The sequence below is a fragment of the Vanessa tameamea genome, chromosome 6, assembly GCF_037043105.1.
Source record: "Vanessa tameamea isolate UH-Manoa-2023 chromosome 6, ilVanTame1 primary haplotype, whole genome shotgun sequence".
In the NCBI taxonomy this organism is placed as follows: domain Eukaryota; kingdom Metazoa; phylum Arthropoda; class Insecta; order Lepidoptera; family Nymphalidae; genus Vanessa; species Vanessa tameamea.
The window spans coordinates 8,961,318-8,981,596 of NC_087314.1; the positions used below are offsets into that span (position 1 = coordinate 8,961,318).

At 28.2% G+C, this 20,279-nt stretch overlaps 1 protein-coding gene across 1 annotated transcript in view; it reads right to left on the bottom strand.

Moving 5' to 3' along the window:
* The window catches only part of LOC113393202 (very long chain fatty acid elongase AAEL008004), a 29,958-nt gene extending 9,913 nt beyond the window's left edge, over positions 1-20,045 (bottom strand). The window contains exons 1-4 of the mRNA XM_026629973.2: positions 19,884-20,045; positions 2,160-2,305; positions 1,834-1,941; positions 1,329-1,409 (exon numbers count right to left, since the gene is read on the bottom strand). Of these exons, the coding sequence (XP_026485758.1) occupies positions 1,329-1,409; positions 1,834-1,941; positions 2,160-2,300 (330 nt within the window). The 5' untranslated portion in view covers positions 2,301-2,305; positions 19,884-20,045. The remainder of the gene's footprint in view (positions 1-1,328; positions 1,410-1,833; positions 1,942-2,159; positions 2,306-19,883) is intronic.
* Positions 20,046-20,279: the final 234 nt, after the last annotated feature.

Below are 20,279 nucleotides of genomic sequence, written 5' to 3' on the forward strand. Positions count from 1 at the left end.
AGGTCTCTAAATCCGGTCCTGTACGCATACATTTTTTAATTTAAATTCAATTGATTAACCACTTATTTCGTTTTTTTTTATGTTTAAATCAAGTCTTTTTACTAGTAGTTTTCATAGTTTAAAATCAGGTATTGATCTGAGTAGCATATATTTTTTATATTTTTTTACGAGTCTCGCCCTCATCAGATTTGATTTCAAATAATTCGTTCGATAAATAATTAATGACCGTACTTAATTTAAATGTTTTGTACATTAATTATTAGATTTTTAAATGAATGTACAAAAAGTTTAAATATTGTATTCATTCTTATTCATTTTAAGATTACTGTTTTTTTCTTATACAAGCCCGCACACAAGGTTTCACTCCTATATAATTTATAGAAAAATCTCCAAAACGACGACTTGACATTTATTTATCACATAAAATATATTAACTGGTTTTTGTTATAATTAACTAAAAGTAATTTAATATATTGACTGTATCATACCTATATTTGTTACTTACATAACTATCGAATTTAGAAAATTACTTAAGCATTTTCTAAATCTACTAATCTACTCTAAGTATTATAATTCAAAACCCGTACCTGCATCATGTAACATAATTTTAAGGTAAAAATATATCTAAAAATATTTCCCTACTAATAATAATTCCTCGTTTACAATATTATAATCAAAACTTTAATGACTGCCCTTGAGCATGCTTTCGAATGATGTTAAAGTTTAACCATAAATTTATGTTAATTCGAATTAGGATTTAGACCTTGATCGCTTTTTAAATAATTGCAAAACTTTAAGAAACCGGTCAGATACAGTAAAAAAACGAATATTTAATCTTTGTATCACTATAAAACACAACAAACATTAAATAAATTGTTTCATATTTGAACTTTGATTTAAAAATTGAAAAAAAACCTATACAAATACAGAACTGCAAAAAAGTGGAAGGCGGGTAAGTTTATGTAATGTTGTAATCAATAACAGTTTATAATAATTGATATTACTTTCGGAACGGTTTGTGTTTTTACAACATTTTTTCCATTATTTATATTGTGTAATTTTTATGCTCTCTCAACAATATCTAAATATTATTCTTTTATTACTAAACAGCAATAAAAACTATCTTTCAACATCAACTACAGGTCTTAAAATTGTCAAACATGTATACCTAGGATATAATTTAAAAATACTTCAATACTATTAGCTTACTTTTTAAATTGATATTAATCGGTCTTCGCTTATCCAGAAACACTTCTAAATTCTTATAAACATGATATTCGCTAGTCAATATAATATTCGTTTTAAATGTATCAAAAAGTTATAAATACCCGCATTGCCTGAGGATTGTTAGAATAATCAACCGGCTGGCATCTGAAGCTGTATGACGTAAACCAACCGCTGGCAATACTCTGCAAAAAATAAAATTATTAATATTATAACAAAAAATATACACATTTATCTAAACATACATCAATGCCAGTAACATAAACATACGTTTTGCTTAATTGAAAGTAACAAAAATTAGATATTGAAGTGGTAAATATTATGGTTTTGAAAAGGTTAAAACAAAAACATGTAACATTTTAAAGAATAAATGTAAATTTTATATAAAGTTTTATTAATTGAATAAAATAAATTCAACAAATGAGATTCGAAAATAAAACCATAATGTCGCATATTTGTAAATGTTAAGAGTGTATCGAATATACTACATACTATATTTTTAATAATAACGACGAACATTTCATTTAAAAAAACTTTTATCGAATACGATCGATATGTTTTCACTCGACTAAGTTATATCAAAATTAAAAAAATATAAAATTAATTTACCTCGTAAAACAACCAGCTGCTGAATATGACTTGGAAGAGATTGTACCAAACGAGAACGTTCTTTAACTCGAAGGGTTTTCTGTTTTCCATTAATTTTGGTCCCAATACCTGTAGAAAGTTGTAAAATATGAAAATTACAAATATAATACTATCCTATGATATTATTATTAATATATTATTTCATAATATCAACAGAACCTTTAAAACTTATTCGTGAACACATGGAAAAAGAAATACCACATACTGTATATATATATATATAATTATTATTTTGTTTTAGCAATTAAGTAAACTGAAAATTGTGTATTATTTTTATTTCAACTTACTTTTACTGTGAATACGTAGGTGAGGCAGATCGCTAGCGTGGGAAACGGTGAAGACATCAGGAACCAGTCCTTTACTCTCTGGTCGCTCTGATTGTCCATCAGATCATGATAGCCGTCCACTATCCTGTTTATAATCTCCATTTTCACTGCAACAAAATAATAACAAAATTAATATCTAAAATAATTTTAAACATATCTGTTCTATCACTAGTAGGTATTCGATGGACCTACATTTTTTATCGTAAAATACAATTTATAAAAATATGTATATATGTACGTGACTACAATACGCCGTTCGATAGTGATATGCCGCAATTTGGTCAATTTCTCAAGAGCCAAGTCAAGTTTACCGAATGTCAGGGTGGACCGGCCCCCTCTACGGTAACAAATCAGCCGGCGAACGTATCATTCAAATATTTATTCATTACCGTAATATTAATTTTCACTTTATTTATAATTAATTTGCTACTTTGTAAAACATTTGAATTCTTCAGTGATACATTTTTATAGTACGCAGACTTTTGCGTTTTTGAATACAATTCATTGACATAAATGTTTTCGGCTATTTAGTTATAATTGATAAAAATAAATCATTATTAAAATGATATTTATTTTAATTTAATTATGTCAGACTCGAATTCGATTTACCGTTCTCGATATTTTAGAACAGCACTAATAAATCAAATAAATCGACAGAACACCGCAATATACCCGTTATATCGCTAACCCTAACACATACCGTTACAGGATTTTTTATTCCGCCCATAACATTAGAGTAAGTTTCGTGTACCTTTATATTATGCCAGACAGATAATAAAATTATCTGAAACATATATTATTTGATTGTATTGGGGAGATTCATACTGTTATGTCTTCTATACAGTATGTAAACTATCAACGCATAGCTTAAACTATGAAATAGAGAAAGGATTTTGCACAATTTTTATTTAAAAGGGGAGCTGCACCTTCTTTATATAAAAACGTTCAATAAAAACAATCATGTAAATATTAGGGAGTAAACAAACATACTGAAAATGCAGTAATGTATTATTAAATTACTTGGTTTACCGGGTGGTAGGGATCTGTTTAGGGATTACCCAGGGGGCCCGTCAGCCTTAACCATAAAAAAAAATACATATAAATAAATATTTATTTATTTTCATTCTACAGTGTGACTGTACCTGCTATTACTTGAATACCAGAAATGCTATAATTAATGTTTGTCAAAATATATTTGTGTAATCCCTACGGGGGGACACTTTCATTTTTATTGTAAAAATAAAATTTAATTAATTCACAAACATTTTGATACAGATCAATTATATATTACATTACAATGACGTACGTAGAAAAAATATTTGTACACACACATATTTTTTTTATAGGAATTTAGTGTTCATACCATTTTAATTAAAATAATATTTCGGAACAGTAAGGTTATTGACTATTTTACTTTTTACCAAAAAAATATGTACCTAGAAATTAATAAAAATGGTCTAAAGTACATATTTTTAATTAAATAATATATTATTCAATGCTATACAAAAAACCCACAAGGTCTAAGCGGAATACGACCTTTTAACGTTAGAGAATAATAACATTACGTTATAACGGTTTGATACAATGTAAAAAGGGTTTTACCTTAATTTATTTTAAACCCAGACCACTAAATTGACGTCAAAATATACATTATTCGAGATGACCTTTTATAAAAAAAATCTTAATAATCAATCCTGTCTGTCGAACGCGAAGGTACCACCGGTTTGGAATGTGAATTCTACCGGCAAAAAATATTATTACTCTATTACGACTATTCTTTTGTTTCGCACAAAACATTTTAATATCCAGTATGAATACTGCAAATTAATTATCTACTTTTAATATGAATTCATAACCCATCTACGTCCAATAAATAAAATATAGTAACAAAAGCCAGTATAAAATGCTTATTCCATGAAGAAGACCAAGATCTGTAGAATTACACTGCACTATATTACAATGTTGATCAAGAAAAGCTATAGAGATATATGTTGTCTTGCATGTATTACAAACACGAACATAAATAGATGATTATTTATTATTATTTAGGTTTATATTCATATTTTTTTTCCTTTTTTACTACTTTTGGTTATTATCATATAAATTACGATAATGGCAGAAAAAGCTGTTTTAATGATTTGAAAGTTAATTTAGTTTTGCTAGACATTAAGTGCGGTACAATTGCGTTTAAAAGAAATATATATAAAAACTATGGTTCTCATAGTTATGTTTGCCCTATAAATTAGGAAACATCGCAATATTGTATGATTCATCTATTTATGTTACTTTTTATATATTTTAATTTTTTATAAAATTAAACAATATAATAATATCTAACAGAGGTAAGATAAGAATAATTCCAAACAATTTATTATTTTCTCACCGATCTATTCACAATTTTAATAGCACCGGTGACGTCACATTTTTAATAAATACCATCATTTGTTTATGAGCTACAAGCGTGTAACAAAATTATTGGCAACGTTAATAATATTTTATTGCATTTCTTACATTAATATCTTCATGGTCAGATTCTGAAATAATCGGTCTTTATTTTAATAAACGTTGCTAGGATTGCACTCCGACGTTTCAAAATCTTCTCATCGACCACCATCATATATTGACTTTGCATACATAAAATTGTTTGTTTTTTTACTGAAAAACATAATACGATTTTTAAAAACGTTTTTTATAAGTTTGGTTACTGAAAGTTTTTTTGTATATCGAATTGAGGAGAAGATTTGGAACTAATTACAATAAGCTGCTCTAATATGCTAGATTTCCATTGAAATTATACATACGCAGGCTTCCTCACGACGTTTTCCTTCACAGCCAAATAATTATAAACACAAATTAAGTACTAGGAATTCAATAGTGCTTGCCTTAAACTTGCAATAAGAGGTACGCGTTATAACCACTGGGCCATCTCGTCGTCGTTTAATAAATTAGATATATCAGAAGCGATAAATTGTTATAAAGTAAAAATAAAAATAATTATTTTAATACGAAATTGATATGAATATCGAAGGTATGATATAATTATAACACAACCACCATTGAACTTCAATATTGGTGCCACGGTCCGTTACCTAACACTAGCGATTTACAAACTCACTCACATTAATAACAAAGATTTCGAGAAAAGGTTGAGTCTTTACAACTGCTGTATTTATGATAAATATCCATTTAATTTATTATTTTTAAATGATTTACTATTACCGTAAAATTTGTCTCTAAGGAAAGTAACATTTAAAATAATTAAAGTCCAATTAATTGTATTAAGCAGGAAATCTATTCAATGTTTTACTTGTTTTTAAGCTTATGAAAACATGTTTGTTATATTTTTACTTATTTTTCTAAATTAAAAAAACATTTTACTATGAAAATCAGCAATCTAAATGATATTAATACAAATAAAACGTAAATAAATGGTTTAACGTCGCAGAAGTATGAGAAAACCCTGAATAAATTACATATATTAAAACGTTACTAGTTTAAGATCTATAAATTCCGATATCCGTCAGTGTATAAAGTACCTTAATTATTTGGCGATGACCGCGAAAATGCGACTTCGACTTACATAACACTTAGAACATATCCTCGAAAAACATACAAGGCGTGTCACTTACTAATCCGTAACTTTGGCCAATTCATACGAATATTTGACCTTCAAAACATCTTAACAGGTCTGTATAGAAATCATCTTTCCTTTTATGTTAAACGTCACGATAAATATAGTAGTGTCGCCTTCTACTCGGTGATAATTAATATTCAAAATATGATCAAATACTAAAATTGCGAAATCTTGAAGCTAATTGAAATTAGAATTGTTATGATATTTATGGTGTGAAAACTAAGGACAAAGAATATGATAAACTACTTTAGGGGTGCCACAATCTTAGTGTCGTGTTCTATAAATAAATAATAAATCGCCATTTTGTTACGTTTTAATAACGTCGCAACAATTATAAGCATAAATAAAACGTGTCAATGTATTCTTGGGTTTCTAGAGTAGTGTTAAGTGAGTAACAAAATAAATTCTTCTTGATATGTAAAAAAGTATACAAAAACCTATATGATATATATCAATGTCGTGTCAATGTATTCTTGGGTTTCTAGAGTAGTGTTAAGTGAGTAACAAAATAAATTCTTCTTGATATGTAAAAAAGTATACAAAAACCTATATGATATATATCAATGTCGTGTCAATGTATTCTTGGGTTTCTAGAGTAGTGTTAAGTGAGTAACAAAATCAATTCTTCTTGATATGTAAATAAATATACATATACATATATAATATATGTCAATGTCGTGTCAATGTATTCTTGGGTTTCTAGAGTAGTGTTAAGTGAGTAACAAAATAAATTCTTCTTGATATGTAAATAAGTATACATATACATATATAATATATGTCAATGTCGTGTCAATGTATTCTTGGGTTTCTAGAGTAGTGTTAAGTGAGTAACAAAATCAATTCTTCTTGATATGTAAAAAAGTATACAGATACATATATAATATATGTCAATGTCGTGTCAATGTATTCTTGGGTTTCTAGAGTAGTGTTAAGTGAGTAACAAAATCAATTCTTCTTGATATGTAAAAAAGTATACAAATATTTCATTTCGTTTTTAAGGTATTACAATTATATTATTTTTATTAATGATATTATGTTACAGCCCTATCCGGTTTCCACGCAGTGTCTTTATTGCGCATTGACAAGAAAATCGGTGCGGGCGTCGCATACACACGATTCAAGATTAGCTGAAGTGGAGGCCATGTGCGATTTGAGGTTCCTACAACGTTACAATAGAGACCGAAAGATTATATGATTTAAAAATAGAACACGGTAAGCTCTACATTTTAAAAACGAAGAAAGAACGAATTCGACAAGAATAATTTAAATAAACATTATTTACAGTAACATTTTAAATGCTTATCATTATAAATGCAAATTGAATGCTAGTGTCAATGCTATGTTATTATGAAAGACAATAATTAAAATGGCGTTTTTTATAGAATGTTCTATAAATAAGAATCAATTTTATCTCGATGGTAATTAAATGATACATGATGTTCAATATTGTGTAAATCCCCATGAATCAACGGTGAAACTGCAATAATTTCCGTTGGTCGACAGGTGACGTTTACATAATTATACCGGTCGTAACAAAAGATTTCATAAGAACTGGCTGCTTGTTATTGTGTATGTTTGTAGCGGAAAAATATAATTACTTAAGTTCTTTCTCAGTTTTTCTTTATAAAACAACATTTAACGACTCTTTATACAGCATGCTTTTTGATCTAGAAAACGTATACACAATTATATTTAAAGTCTTTTATTACGTATGTACATTGAAAAATAAATTATTTATATAAAATAATAACAGTATCTCGATTCCGCATAGTCTAGCTTTTTTATTTCTATAAATATATATTTGCAGTTTTCCTCGTCAACATAATAACTATTGAATAATAATACAAAATATATATAATTTTCCAAGTATGATCTTGATTATTTTAACTATCAAGACCGTTTTATTCGAGGACTCATATTGCATGAGTTTTACTAACACAACAACAACAAATAAATACACCAAAACACCTTTGACACATTTTTTAATTTATATTCTCTCTATTCTATATTTATTATAAATTGCGCTCCGCGTCTGTTTATTTGTATATACGGGCTTATCTGAAATACTACTTCATTCGATCTATTTTCATTCCGTTTCTCCACTATACAGATAGATATGAATATTTTACTATAAAAGATGAGCTCTGTATATGATAAGTCGATTAAATCGTCCCGGCTGAGAGCGTGCTATAGCATACCCTGAGATTTACTCATTGCTACATGACAACTTATATAAAAAAAAGTAAAATGGAATACCCATTCCAATTTTAAAGAAAAATCTAAAATACTCTATATCATATACTCAATGCCACAAGTGCAAGGCCGTGACGGGACTCTATTATTTTATAAGACACGCAAAGGAATTCAAAAGAAGTACTCGTTGTCAGTACTATCAGTTGCAATACGATCAGGAAACACTTAAGATATACGGTGACAATGACTACTAGCTATTATGCCAAAGCAACCTTGCATAGATCAAACCGAGCTGAAAATTAAATCAAGACGACTGGAATGAAATATGTACAGATTAAATATATTGATAGTGTTGATTCAAATTCGACGCCATTTATAAAAGATTTGTATGTAAAATATCTTTTTTTCTATTAAAACCAGGCAAGGCACAATCTAAGTAGGCGTAAAATTATTTTATGTGATATATTCATGCATTTAATACAGTAACGAAAACGAATATTTAATTATTAATGTAATTTTAGCCTAGTAATATTCGTATTTGCATCTCTAGACTAACTACAGCACGCTTTTGTTCCGAAGCAGTATATCAATATCTGCGCATCGTGATTTGTGCTTAACTTCTTACCGGCCAACTTAAATTGTTTTTACTGCACTCATTACCAGTACTCATTTCTTTGAATTTACTTTGGGTTGTTAGAGAGTGCATGTACATGTACGTGTCATTACGACCTTAGATAAAAAATATAAAACATTTGGCATTTTGTATTAACACGAAGAGTTAGAATGATTTAAGTTAAAATCTTATTCAGTGCGCAGCAAAATTAGTAATATAAGGCCCTAAGGTAGGTTAATCGTGTCTGTATATATAAATTTCTATCGTAATCAATTTGTCATGTCAATAAATGAAATAATTATGATATGTCATTTCATAACGACCATTTAGTTAAATGTGATTTCCAGAACACAAGTATATATCAATCAAATTATATTTCAAAATAGTTTAAAGCAATTCTTATCTCAATAACATATCTTTTACATTAAGTATCGGTGATATTTATAAACATATTTAGCTTTTAACCGCAATATAATGTAATAATACATTTTCTAAATGAATCTTATTATTCAAATAAAGTTTGCTCATTGTGCATTTTTTGAATTTGCGTAAAAATAAGGTTTTATATTGAGGAATACATGCTAAGTATCGATATGTCATGTATATAATATGAATGTATATACCTTATAAGTTAATTCTTTGACATTTTATTGCAAGCTATGGCGTCTCATAAATAATTCGATTAATCATTGCAGGTGTGTCAGTCTGTCGTCTTTAACTAAATACGGTCTTGTTTCTATATGTATTGAACGAATACTTACGATAAATCAGCTGTTAATGAAGTTGTTTTACTTTAAAATCATTCTTCACTGCTTACGATTGTAAATACAATCGAACTAATACATAAACTTTTCCTTTATTATAGCTGATAGATATTCAACATACTTCGATCGTTGGTCTAGAGCCTAGCTTGTAAAGGCTTGAGATACCGGGTAACAATCACAGTTCTGGTATAAAAGTATATTATTGCTGGATTTTATCTATCGAAATTGTCAGTTAAGATGGTAACACTGTTACACGCCTGCGCCTTGGAAAATACGAAAAGGCGTTGGTCCTGCGCCTGATATCTCTCGGGTCGTGTTGGATTGCCTTCCCGCTGGCTTATGAGCATGAGAAAATAGAGAATAAACCATTTTTTTGACGCACTTGCACTATATTATCTCCTATAAGATGTAAAAATAAGATTTTATATCTGATAAGTAAATATTGATATGATACGTCAAAAGTTTACTAATCATAGAGTATCTTTGAACGTAACAAAATCGATGCGTATCAGACCGCCCACATATAATAAATGCGTGTTTACATATACATGTAACCGTTGATAAATGCTTAAACAATATCGTGCAGAATACAAAAGGCCATTAATGTGTCGACTTTATTTATTTTTCTATCCATGAGCTCCAGGACGAGTCATATGGTCTTACGTTTGAATAGTTGTAACAAGCCACACTAACGGTAATATTATTGACTGTTGACTTGTTAAAACTTAAGAATTTTAAAATGTATTGTATTTCTTATTTTTAATTATTATGCTTATTTTTAATTCATATTTTCAATTATTACATTGTGTAATATGATAATGCATGATGAGACTACCTGTAAGTAGTAGAACTTTTGCCTTGATAATTTTGAAATGTAATTTTTTATTTTTCATTTTGGACGTGATATTGTATCTACTGTTGGTTGTCTTAATGAAAATAAAATAAAATGACCAAATAAACCTTTAAACCTTTGAACATTAAAACAAGTTTATCAAAATGAAATAATGATATCGCGTAAAATGAAATAATTTATATTATAAAAGAGGTTTTATTAAAATCGAGAAACACAGATTGTAAATATATTTGTATAAATTAATCAAGTTGATTTATTGAAATATACATGAACTTGTTTGTTGTTTAAATATGTTTTACTTGTTTTGATACAGATTCATATACCTTTATAATATATTTTTCTTGACAAAAGTAAAGATCCTTTAAAAAGTCAAGATATTATTAGACTATTTTTATTAAATACATTTATATGTAGACTAGCTACCCGTCCCGGCTTCGCACAGGTACAACAAGGGTGTTTACAACGTACAACTATACAACTTTAATATTAAATAAAAACATTTAGAAAAATGTTGTTTTTCAGTTTGGAGAGTTTTAATTCTCAGCTTTTCTCTACTATAATGCATGTATTTATGTTAACCTGTCTCTTGAATCACTCTATTCCTTGATGAAAACCGCATTATAATCCTTTGCTTAGTTTAAAAGATCCAAAACGTATAGACGCACAAGCGTGGAAGCGCCTTTGTTTTGTTCTATGTAGAGATTAATAGTATCTAGTCAAAGATTAATATTTTTATAATAATTGGACCTTAATATTATAGGAATATTAACAAGAGGCAGAAGGAACATAAATTTTCCATTTGATAATTTTATTTCGTAAAATCCTATACTATTATTGTATCAAGAGTTTCAAATGCAGCTGTTACTCAAATTATTTGACTTTAAAATCATATTTTAGTGCCCTAATGCTAATCAATTAAGCTCAAAAACACCGATTAAAAATAGATATCAGATTTTTTTACCAATTATGATATTTTTAGTTTTTGCTAGACTTTGAAATTATACACATTTTTTCATACTACTTTAATTTGAGTTCTCCTATAATCTCGATTACGTAACGCTCTGCGGAAAATCTCCTGGCATAGTGGTTTTAGTGTAGTGTAGTAATTATTGTTGTATTCGTATTAGTAATTGAAATGATCTTTATCGACCTTATAATATACGAAGTAATAAATAAAGTAATAAAATCTTACAAGACGTAATTTTTTGTTAAATTCAGTGATTTACCTACATTTATGATTATTTATCTTCAAATTTACATTTTTATCAAACGACTCATTATATTACATATTAATGTTTACATATAATTTAAAGTATTTAAACGCAACGTAAATCGTTAATCGAAATATTTCGATGAAGACCAATATAATTATAGTATTTTGTATTTACATGTTGGTTTTAAGACGATTTTCTTTTCCGCAAACTAATTATATATTAACATGTTCCGTAATTACGACACTTTCAGGTGAAACAATCATACAAAATGGGATAATAACTATCGGTTTGCATTGTTAATTATGAAAGCAGCTTATGTTTTAAAAATCGAAATAGGTTGTACGCCTTATTTATGTAATGAGCTGATCATTTGCGTAGAATCGTAAAATGACTGTATAATAAGGTAAACATCTCCCCTACAATACCCCTACAACCTCCATACAAGACGGTCAAAAACGGAATTTCCTAAATTCATCATCAAAGATGATAAAAAAAGGTAACGTGCCGTTGGTATCATTTAAAATAAATGTTATTAACCCCGAGTAATTTGATATTTCATCCAGCAAAATTACAATGTTTTTTTGTCTCGAACGTACTCGTATAATACGCATACATTGAATCGGAGTTAAATTTTATTAAATCCAAAAGCTTGCACGAACATGAAATAAATAATTTAATTTCCTGTCAAGTTCAAACCGGTTACCGCTTAAATATAAGTTTGTTTCATCTTTTTAGCAAAATCGAACAAGTTTGAATCATTATAACTTGTATTAAGTTCTCTATGAACACAAGCGGCTAAATATAATATTAAAAATAAAAACGTGAAAACTTTTTTTTTTTAAGAAACAAAGAAGCTAATAAAAATGATAGGTACGTCTGTATAATACCAAGTCAATCATCACGTTTCACAGATTGTATCGTATAGTATTTTTTTAAGGTATACCTACTTGTTTTGGCGCGTTATAAAACAGCGATGAGAGCAATTCTTTAGGACGCAGATGACTTGAAAACTATATGACGGAGATTCTCGCTAAGCCGCCAATTAACTGACAAATCTCTCCAATAAGAGAATTTATCTTATCTTACTATGTTTATTTTAATGAAGAAGAAATGAAATATATATATAAAGAGATTATTATTATTTTATTATATTGAATAAATTAAATACACGTAGGTACCTATTTAAAATTGTTTGTTGTATTTCTTTATTGATATTACATAACGTATATATTTTATATTTTGTACCACTACTTCCTTATTTCGTCACAATATATTACAGTACAATATGCCGAATAAAAATAATATAAGCAAGATAACTTACTATGTACTTAAATATTAAAAAATCTATAAATTTATCTGTTGTTGTGTAGATATTGTATCGCGAGATGATAAAATTATAGAAACTTTATATAGAACGGTTAACCGAAATATAATTAACAATTAAATGTGTTTAAGTGAAATTTTAATTTCATTCGGGAGTGCCAACATTTTGGTATTACGAAACACTGTAATAAACGTAGTTATTACAAGGCGTACTGAATTGCAACAGTTTTACGCCGCAAAATGCGTGCGCTTCGAGACGAATTCGGAAAGTAATGAATGGGAGTTCAATGTCATCGTTTCCAATATGAAACGTAATCTGACGGTTCGAATAACAACATGCCAAGTAACTTACAAGGGCAATGTCTCCCTCCTAAAGAGAGCGGTTTATATTAAATATTTAGCTATATTTATTTAGTATTAATTCACTATTCTGTCTCTATACTAATATGTGTAAGGAATTCTGTCTGTTTGTTGATCTTTCACGGTTAATCGGATTTGATAAAATTTGGTATGAAGCAAGCTTGGACTCCAAGAAAGAGAGGATTTTTTTATGCCCCACACCTGACGAGCCAACCCTTAAACTTTATCTTAGCATCATTGTTTGCTTACATCTTAGTTCGAATTCAACTATCTGAAATGATTTATCATTTCAACAATTGTGTACTACTAATGCTATATATTTGTGTTGAATACCACAATACATGATTTTTTGCCGATAAAAAATGTTTGCGAAACTTTTCTATGTACTATGACAACTATTTTTTTTTCTCACCTTTCAGCATGAGATTCATAATTGTCTCTTTTGATTTTTATATTGAGAATTAAATATTAAAAATTAATTGTCGTAATATCCTTCTTATGATCATAATCAGTAAATTAACATGTTATTACAAAATATTTATATAATTCGTGTATGTACGTGTTTAAGTCACTGAACACCGAAACGGCTGCACAGATTTTGATGAAAATTTTTATGCGTGCTCCACTGGGCTTCTGAGTTGCTGAGATTGGAACCAGTAGGCTAAATAAAATTATTATTTCACATCGATTCATCATACGATGTCAGGACGGGTAGCTAGTATGGTTATTATATGTTACAGTTCTGTTGAAACTAATAAAAAAATATATTTACATACTATACGATGTTAACGCTCTTAACACACCTTAGTATCAATTGATAGCAAATAATTATTAGAATAATTGCAATAATTGCTGTATTAATTTAGTTATACAACAATTTAGATTGATAGTAGACTTAGATCTATATTAAAATATATACAAGTCTTTGATATCAAATTATTTATAATAAAGACATTTATTGAAAATATTTAATGAGTCTTGATGATAATTGAATATAGAAATAATAACGTACTAGGTATAAATATTATTTAAGGTATCACTTTTTTATTGTAGCTTATTTTTACACTTCGTCAAACATAAAAATATATTATCTTTGTTAATAATATTGCCGCATCCGAGATGCCAGGATGAAGGTGTTATAAGGGATTCAGGATTGGCTAGTGCTTCTTTCTGTGCCAGTGTCTACGGTTGTAGGTGACCTTAATCAGGTGGATCGATTTTATAGTTCCATTATGTATAAAATAACATAATTACACAAAATCGGGCATACAAATGTATGGAGAGATAGTCTGATAGCAGCGGTAGTTTAGATTTTAAAAGACCATATTAATTTACTTTTTTCTAATTTTTAAGGATGCATTCATTTTTATAACAACGGAATCTTTTTGGTACTAAAATTAAGATGCGTAATAAGATTCTAATATTGTTCGTTTATCTGTGTATATTATTTAAAAATCTTAAAGCATATTCACTGCATTTTCATGTTATTTCACTTAAAGTATGCGTTATTGCAACAAATACAAGAATATGACGCAGTAATATACAAGGTATCTGTTAACAGACGTAAATTAAACATTACATACTTATAAATATAATGTAAAATAAACAAACAAATCGAGATTGTTGATTTTGAAGCAAAAGTTATTTTAATCATTACGTAATACGAAAAAAATACGTTTCTTGTTGGGTATATTCTTTTTTTTTATTTAGTACAAAGGTACACTATATTACCTTATTCGTAGAACTCGTTAATTTAAGTTATTATGTTTTTATTCATACGTGTATTTATTTATTTTAATTAAACACTCTCACTCTCCTTTTTCAATACTAAGTTTTTAATCAGTAACCCTATTTTTTTATTATGTTAAATGATAACTTTAAAACGTTGTAGCATTTATATAAACAATTATTTAAAATCACCAGGTTTATATATAATAAATCAAGATATGATATAATAAGGAAAATATTATGTAATTCGAAAAAAGTTTACTTTATTCTTGCTCTTCAAAAAACTTTTCAAACGCAATTTTTAAAGATTTTCACTGGTTCGCATTGATTCTACCAACCATGAAGAAACTCTGCAGATTTATTTTTGACTTATTAAAATAAATACATCTATCAATTACAATTAAATGTACGCGTATATTTATATCGTTTATCAAAATAAAATTAATCGAACTCTATGTATTTTTATCGGCTCTATAATTAATTACACATATCATATATAAAATATTTCTTTTTGTCTATTAATAATTCTTTTAAAAAGTATTTTTAAACGTTGGATAATATAACAGTATCTATAAAATTTCACTATCAATAAATAGTATGATTCGATCGGTTTTTTAAAAGACGACTCGCTTACGATAGCTTAATTATTCGCCATCTTTCGAAGTTATTGGAACCTTGTGCCGAATAAACTCGTATAAGACTAATATATTATTTTAGATATACAATTTGGTCAATGACTTTTGTAAAAGTATCAGAGCATTAAAGCCTTCATCGATTGCGAAAACAATGTTGCCCATAGGCCATAACATTTAATAATTGATGTGTGTTCTCTACTGTCTGTGTACTCTGTATGTGTACTGTATATGGATTAACAATGTTAATTAAAATATTATACACATTTTTAAATAATTATTATTTATATAAATGATATATATAGTTTTCAATGTTCCTAATTTTTTAAAGGTCTCTAGTGTAAGTTTATATTTGATTTTATCAATACCGGTTTTCTTATATGTAAGGCCAGCCGGATGATATTATCGGAAATTTCTCAAAAACATATTAAAATAGTCTTAGCTATATTAACAGAACGAAAACATATCTAGAATTAATGGTTACGAATCAATAATTATTGAAGATTAATAAATAGATGCATATTCTATTCTATGTATTAAAGATTCTATATTCTAGACTTATATATTGACTTGGAATCTTATTTTCTTTACGCGATATAAGGGGATTAATCTTATATACACGTTCTCTAATAAAAAGCCTTAATATTTACTTATACTTGACAGCAATCATTACTTATTCAAACATGACTGTCTATCTATTTACATTTATTTTTTATTTTACGTTATTCATAAATAATTCGGTAGTTTTATACAATTGGATTTTTAATTAGTTTTCAAGTATAGAAAAGTATCTCGTGTGTGTTGTATTTGCGCCGTATTTTAAAGTCAGCTAGTGCAACGATCGATTATCCTTCTTCTATGCCACAAATAAGCCATTCCTTGGCTCGTGTTCTTCAAGTGTATGCAGATAAAAGGAGCGCTCTCTAGAAGAAGTCATCGAGGCTAAGAGGCCGGATTTCGAGCTAACAACCCCGTCTATACATATTAATAAGGACTACTTAGCTCTTGCGAGTACATTTTGGTGTCTTTTTGGGAGCAGAAATTACTATACTGAAGACTCGCTGATCGTGGGATAATAAATCAAGTCGCGCCATAATTAAAATTATGACCAACTTTGTCGTCATATCGAACACCATGATGATTATTTTACGATATATTTATATATTTTATGAGTCCAATAAAATATACACGCGTCACAATTTACCAATAACATATTAACAATGTTTTACATTCACTTGTATACTTTTTCAATTAGAGAGTACTGTACTGTGGATACTATGAATAAGCTTATTACAAATCACATATAATAAACGTGTAAATTAAACAAAGATGGAGATCATATTAAATTTAAGCTTGATTATTAATCATGTACAAAGAATTACATGAAACATAATAAAATGTTACTAACTATTCAATTCATAAAACATGGGGGATGTTTAATAAAAATGAATTACATACGAGATGAATTAAGAGTATTCATTAATCCACGGTTATAACTGCCTGAAGTGCCTCATCGGTTTAGTTGCTTCTTAGGCTGTAGAACCCGAAGCCCAAACTCTGGGTCGAAAATTTGTTCACAATCTCATTACATTATGAGAGCAAGGATTAGAGAGAACACTTGGCTAGTCTCCTATGAGAAGAACCGTCAAAATTATTAGAATGAGGCGATCAGTCTACTATAGTTCTGAGCGGAGAAATATATATTATTATAGAAACAGAAACAGTGCAAAGCTCTACATAAAATAACGTCGTGATAATATAATTTAATATGTTTTTGAACTAAATATAGCAATGTACACGGAACCACTATCAAAATAATTATTAAACCAGTCAGGAATTCAAAGTACGTAAAACATTTTACGGTTTCATTTTGTCTGTCTCAAAAATAATTATATACAATAAAGTTACATGTGTTTTAAATAACAATAATTATTTGATAGTAAAACTTTAATTGAAATATTGTCTTAAATGTATTACAGGAGTTTTATTATGAGAAGCATTTTCAAGGAACAAATTTATGAAGATTATCATATATGTGTAGTATATAAGCTATATATATGTTGATCACTTGTCATAATAAGTATCTGACTAGCACGAGGTTTTTCATGGTACTGTCAATCTGTCAACTACCTACTGATATTTTTAATTGTGTGGAAAAATTAACATTCTTGTAATATCTTATCTCTTTATCATAAAATAAATGGAATAAAAATAATACTATTTTGTAGCACTTTACACATTGTTTACTAAACAGATACGACAAAAACAAATTTTGCAACGCTTTATGACAAAATAATCAATGAAATACTTGACTTCTTTAAACCTATATGAATGCGGAAGTTTTTAGTCAAAGGTAAGTACATTTTTCATTTATATAAGCTTCATTTATTTTATATTTTCGTATTGATAAAATTGCTGTTCACAAAAAAAAAAAACTTTTTGCATATTCGAGATATAAGATAAATACATAATATTTTTAAACGAATCAATTAAATCGTCTAATTTGGTATGATTCGTTACTATACGTAGTATAAAATCGTGACATTATTAAATATAATTATTTTAAAATATAATAATGTTCTATTTAGGAACTTCAGTAATAAAGAATATCTTATATATCCAATGATTCATTTATAATCATTGATTATTTGCCACAGGATTTATTGATTGATAACATACTGGCCACTACACTGTACTCCTACTTTTATTGAAAGTACGCTATAAATTAAAACTTCATTTAAAAAATTAAGGATAATTAAAACTTCTGATGAACATTATGATAATTGATTTATTAAGAATTAATTTCTATTGTTATAGAAATAAGTGATATTATTTGATCTGATGTGAAGGAAAGTTACTTCAACGTTACCCATTGTGGAAAATCTAGTTCAAGAAAATGGCACACGGCTCATGATCGACCCTCAGAAAACTTTCACTTAAGGGTCGTTATAAATTCGTTGCGTTTTCCTATTGACATTATAATTCTAAAAACATTAGATAAAGAGGTCGATAGAATCACAATCGCATTATCTAGAGAAGCTATGAACTGTCTCGTTAGCTTAGGGTTAGCATACATGGTACATTACACGATCCTGGACTTCGATCTCAGTTCGCACCAATAAAAGTGAAAAGTCAATAAATTCTTAATATTAGCTCAGAGTTCGAAAATTGGTTGTGATTTCCGTGCCTCGAAAAGCACGAATAGTTATCGATCAAATGAGCCAAGTGATAATTAGTTGTCATCTTCGCTTTGTGCAATGTGTTTGACATTGGCACCGTAAGAAATATTCATCATTCAGTACAAAATAAGTTGTCTAACAACGAATATGTTATGCCCTTTGTGGCTGAAGTAACACTACTGAGTATTTTTGTTTGGCGGTACCATATGTGTTAGTGTATGGTACCTACCCAGACAGGCTTGCACAAAGCCTTCCATTATAATAACATTGATATATATAACAACGATTCTAAACGATTTATAAACATGTTTTTAACGCGCATGACGGCAAGCTAACATATTAATAATACAAGAACTTAGAAAGTTAAAACGAAATAAACCTTGCCTTAAATATTTAATGTAAATATTTCTGAAACAATATACATTTTTTTAATCTATTAAAATTAATATTTAAAATAACGTTGTATTTATAAGCCCTTAGTAACGCGTTGATGAAAAAAACTAACTCTGAAAACAACTTACTCATTCAATTACCAAATTCAATTTTATCGTGCGTTAACTATGTATCTATATTCATTTTCGAATAAATAAAAATATATGTTGCGAATTTATTATTTAGTTCTCTTTGTGCCTTCGGTTTTACGTAAAGTAATGACAAACTTGTCATGTCGTCTTGTCACACCTCATACATTTTATAAATTGTAATAGAAATAACTTATGCCTAATAAATTCTTGCGTTAGTCATACAGAAAACGATTGAATAAAATAAGAATTTTAATCAAGAGGGTACTTTATCCTATGCAATACTTGCATCATAATAATTTAAATGCTTAAACTACAAGGATTTTTCATTGATGATACTTCAAGAACAGGTAAATTATCTAAATAATAATTATTTTTTAATTATAACTCATTAATTGTAGTATAATTAGGTTGATTCCTAAGACTAATTAAAATATCTCACTGTCTTTTTTCCGTTTTAGGCACCTAACAGCAATTAAATATTTAATTATTTTACCATCAACAAAAAAAAATCTTTGACATTCTATTCGTCTGTTTTTAATTAAACGAAATTGTAATTTCGAATTTACGTTGGTATTCAGCTTTGTTTTTTGAGACTTAATTTTCTTCATCCGTATCCCATACGATATAAACACTACACTTATACGACTTAACTAGGAGTCAAAACTTACCTGAATATGTCTTCAACACTATTAAGGAAGTCGCACCGATATACAAATGAAATTTAATTTACGAACGCTTACGGGCTGACGACCGAAAGCAAATCTTCAATACAAACCGGTAACGAACGACAATGCGCGGGTCACTCGCGGATAAACTTGCAATGTGCGCGCGCGCCTCTATCAACCGACTATATATCTCGATCACTGTGACGTCACCTCACTACGATAACTTGTACATACCATTAAATCACCAAAAACGTGCTCTATCTAATTTCCTGTCGATTTCTGTGTTAAATATTTATTTATTTTTATTTTTTGTCTATACATAAATAATAAAGAAGTACTAATATGCGATTAAAATGTTGTATTTTAATTTTATCAAAATGGATATGAGATCTTAAATTG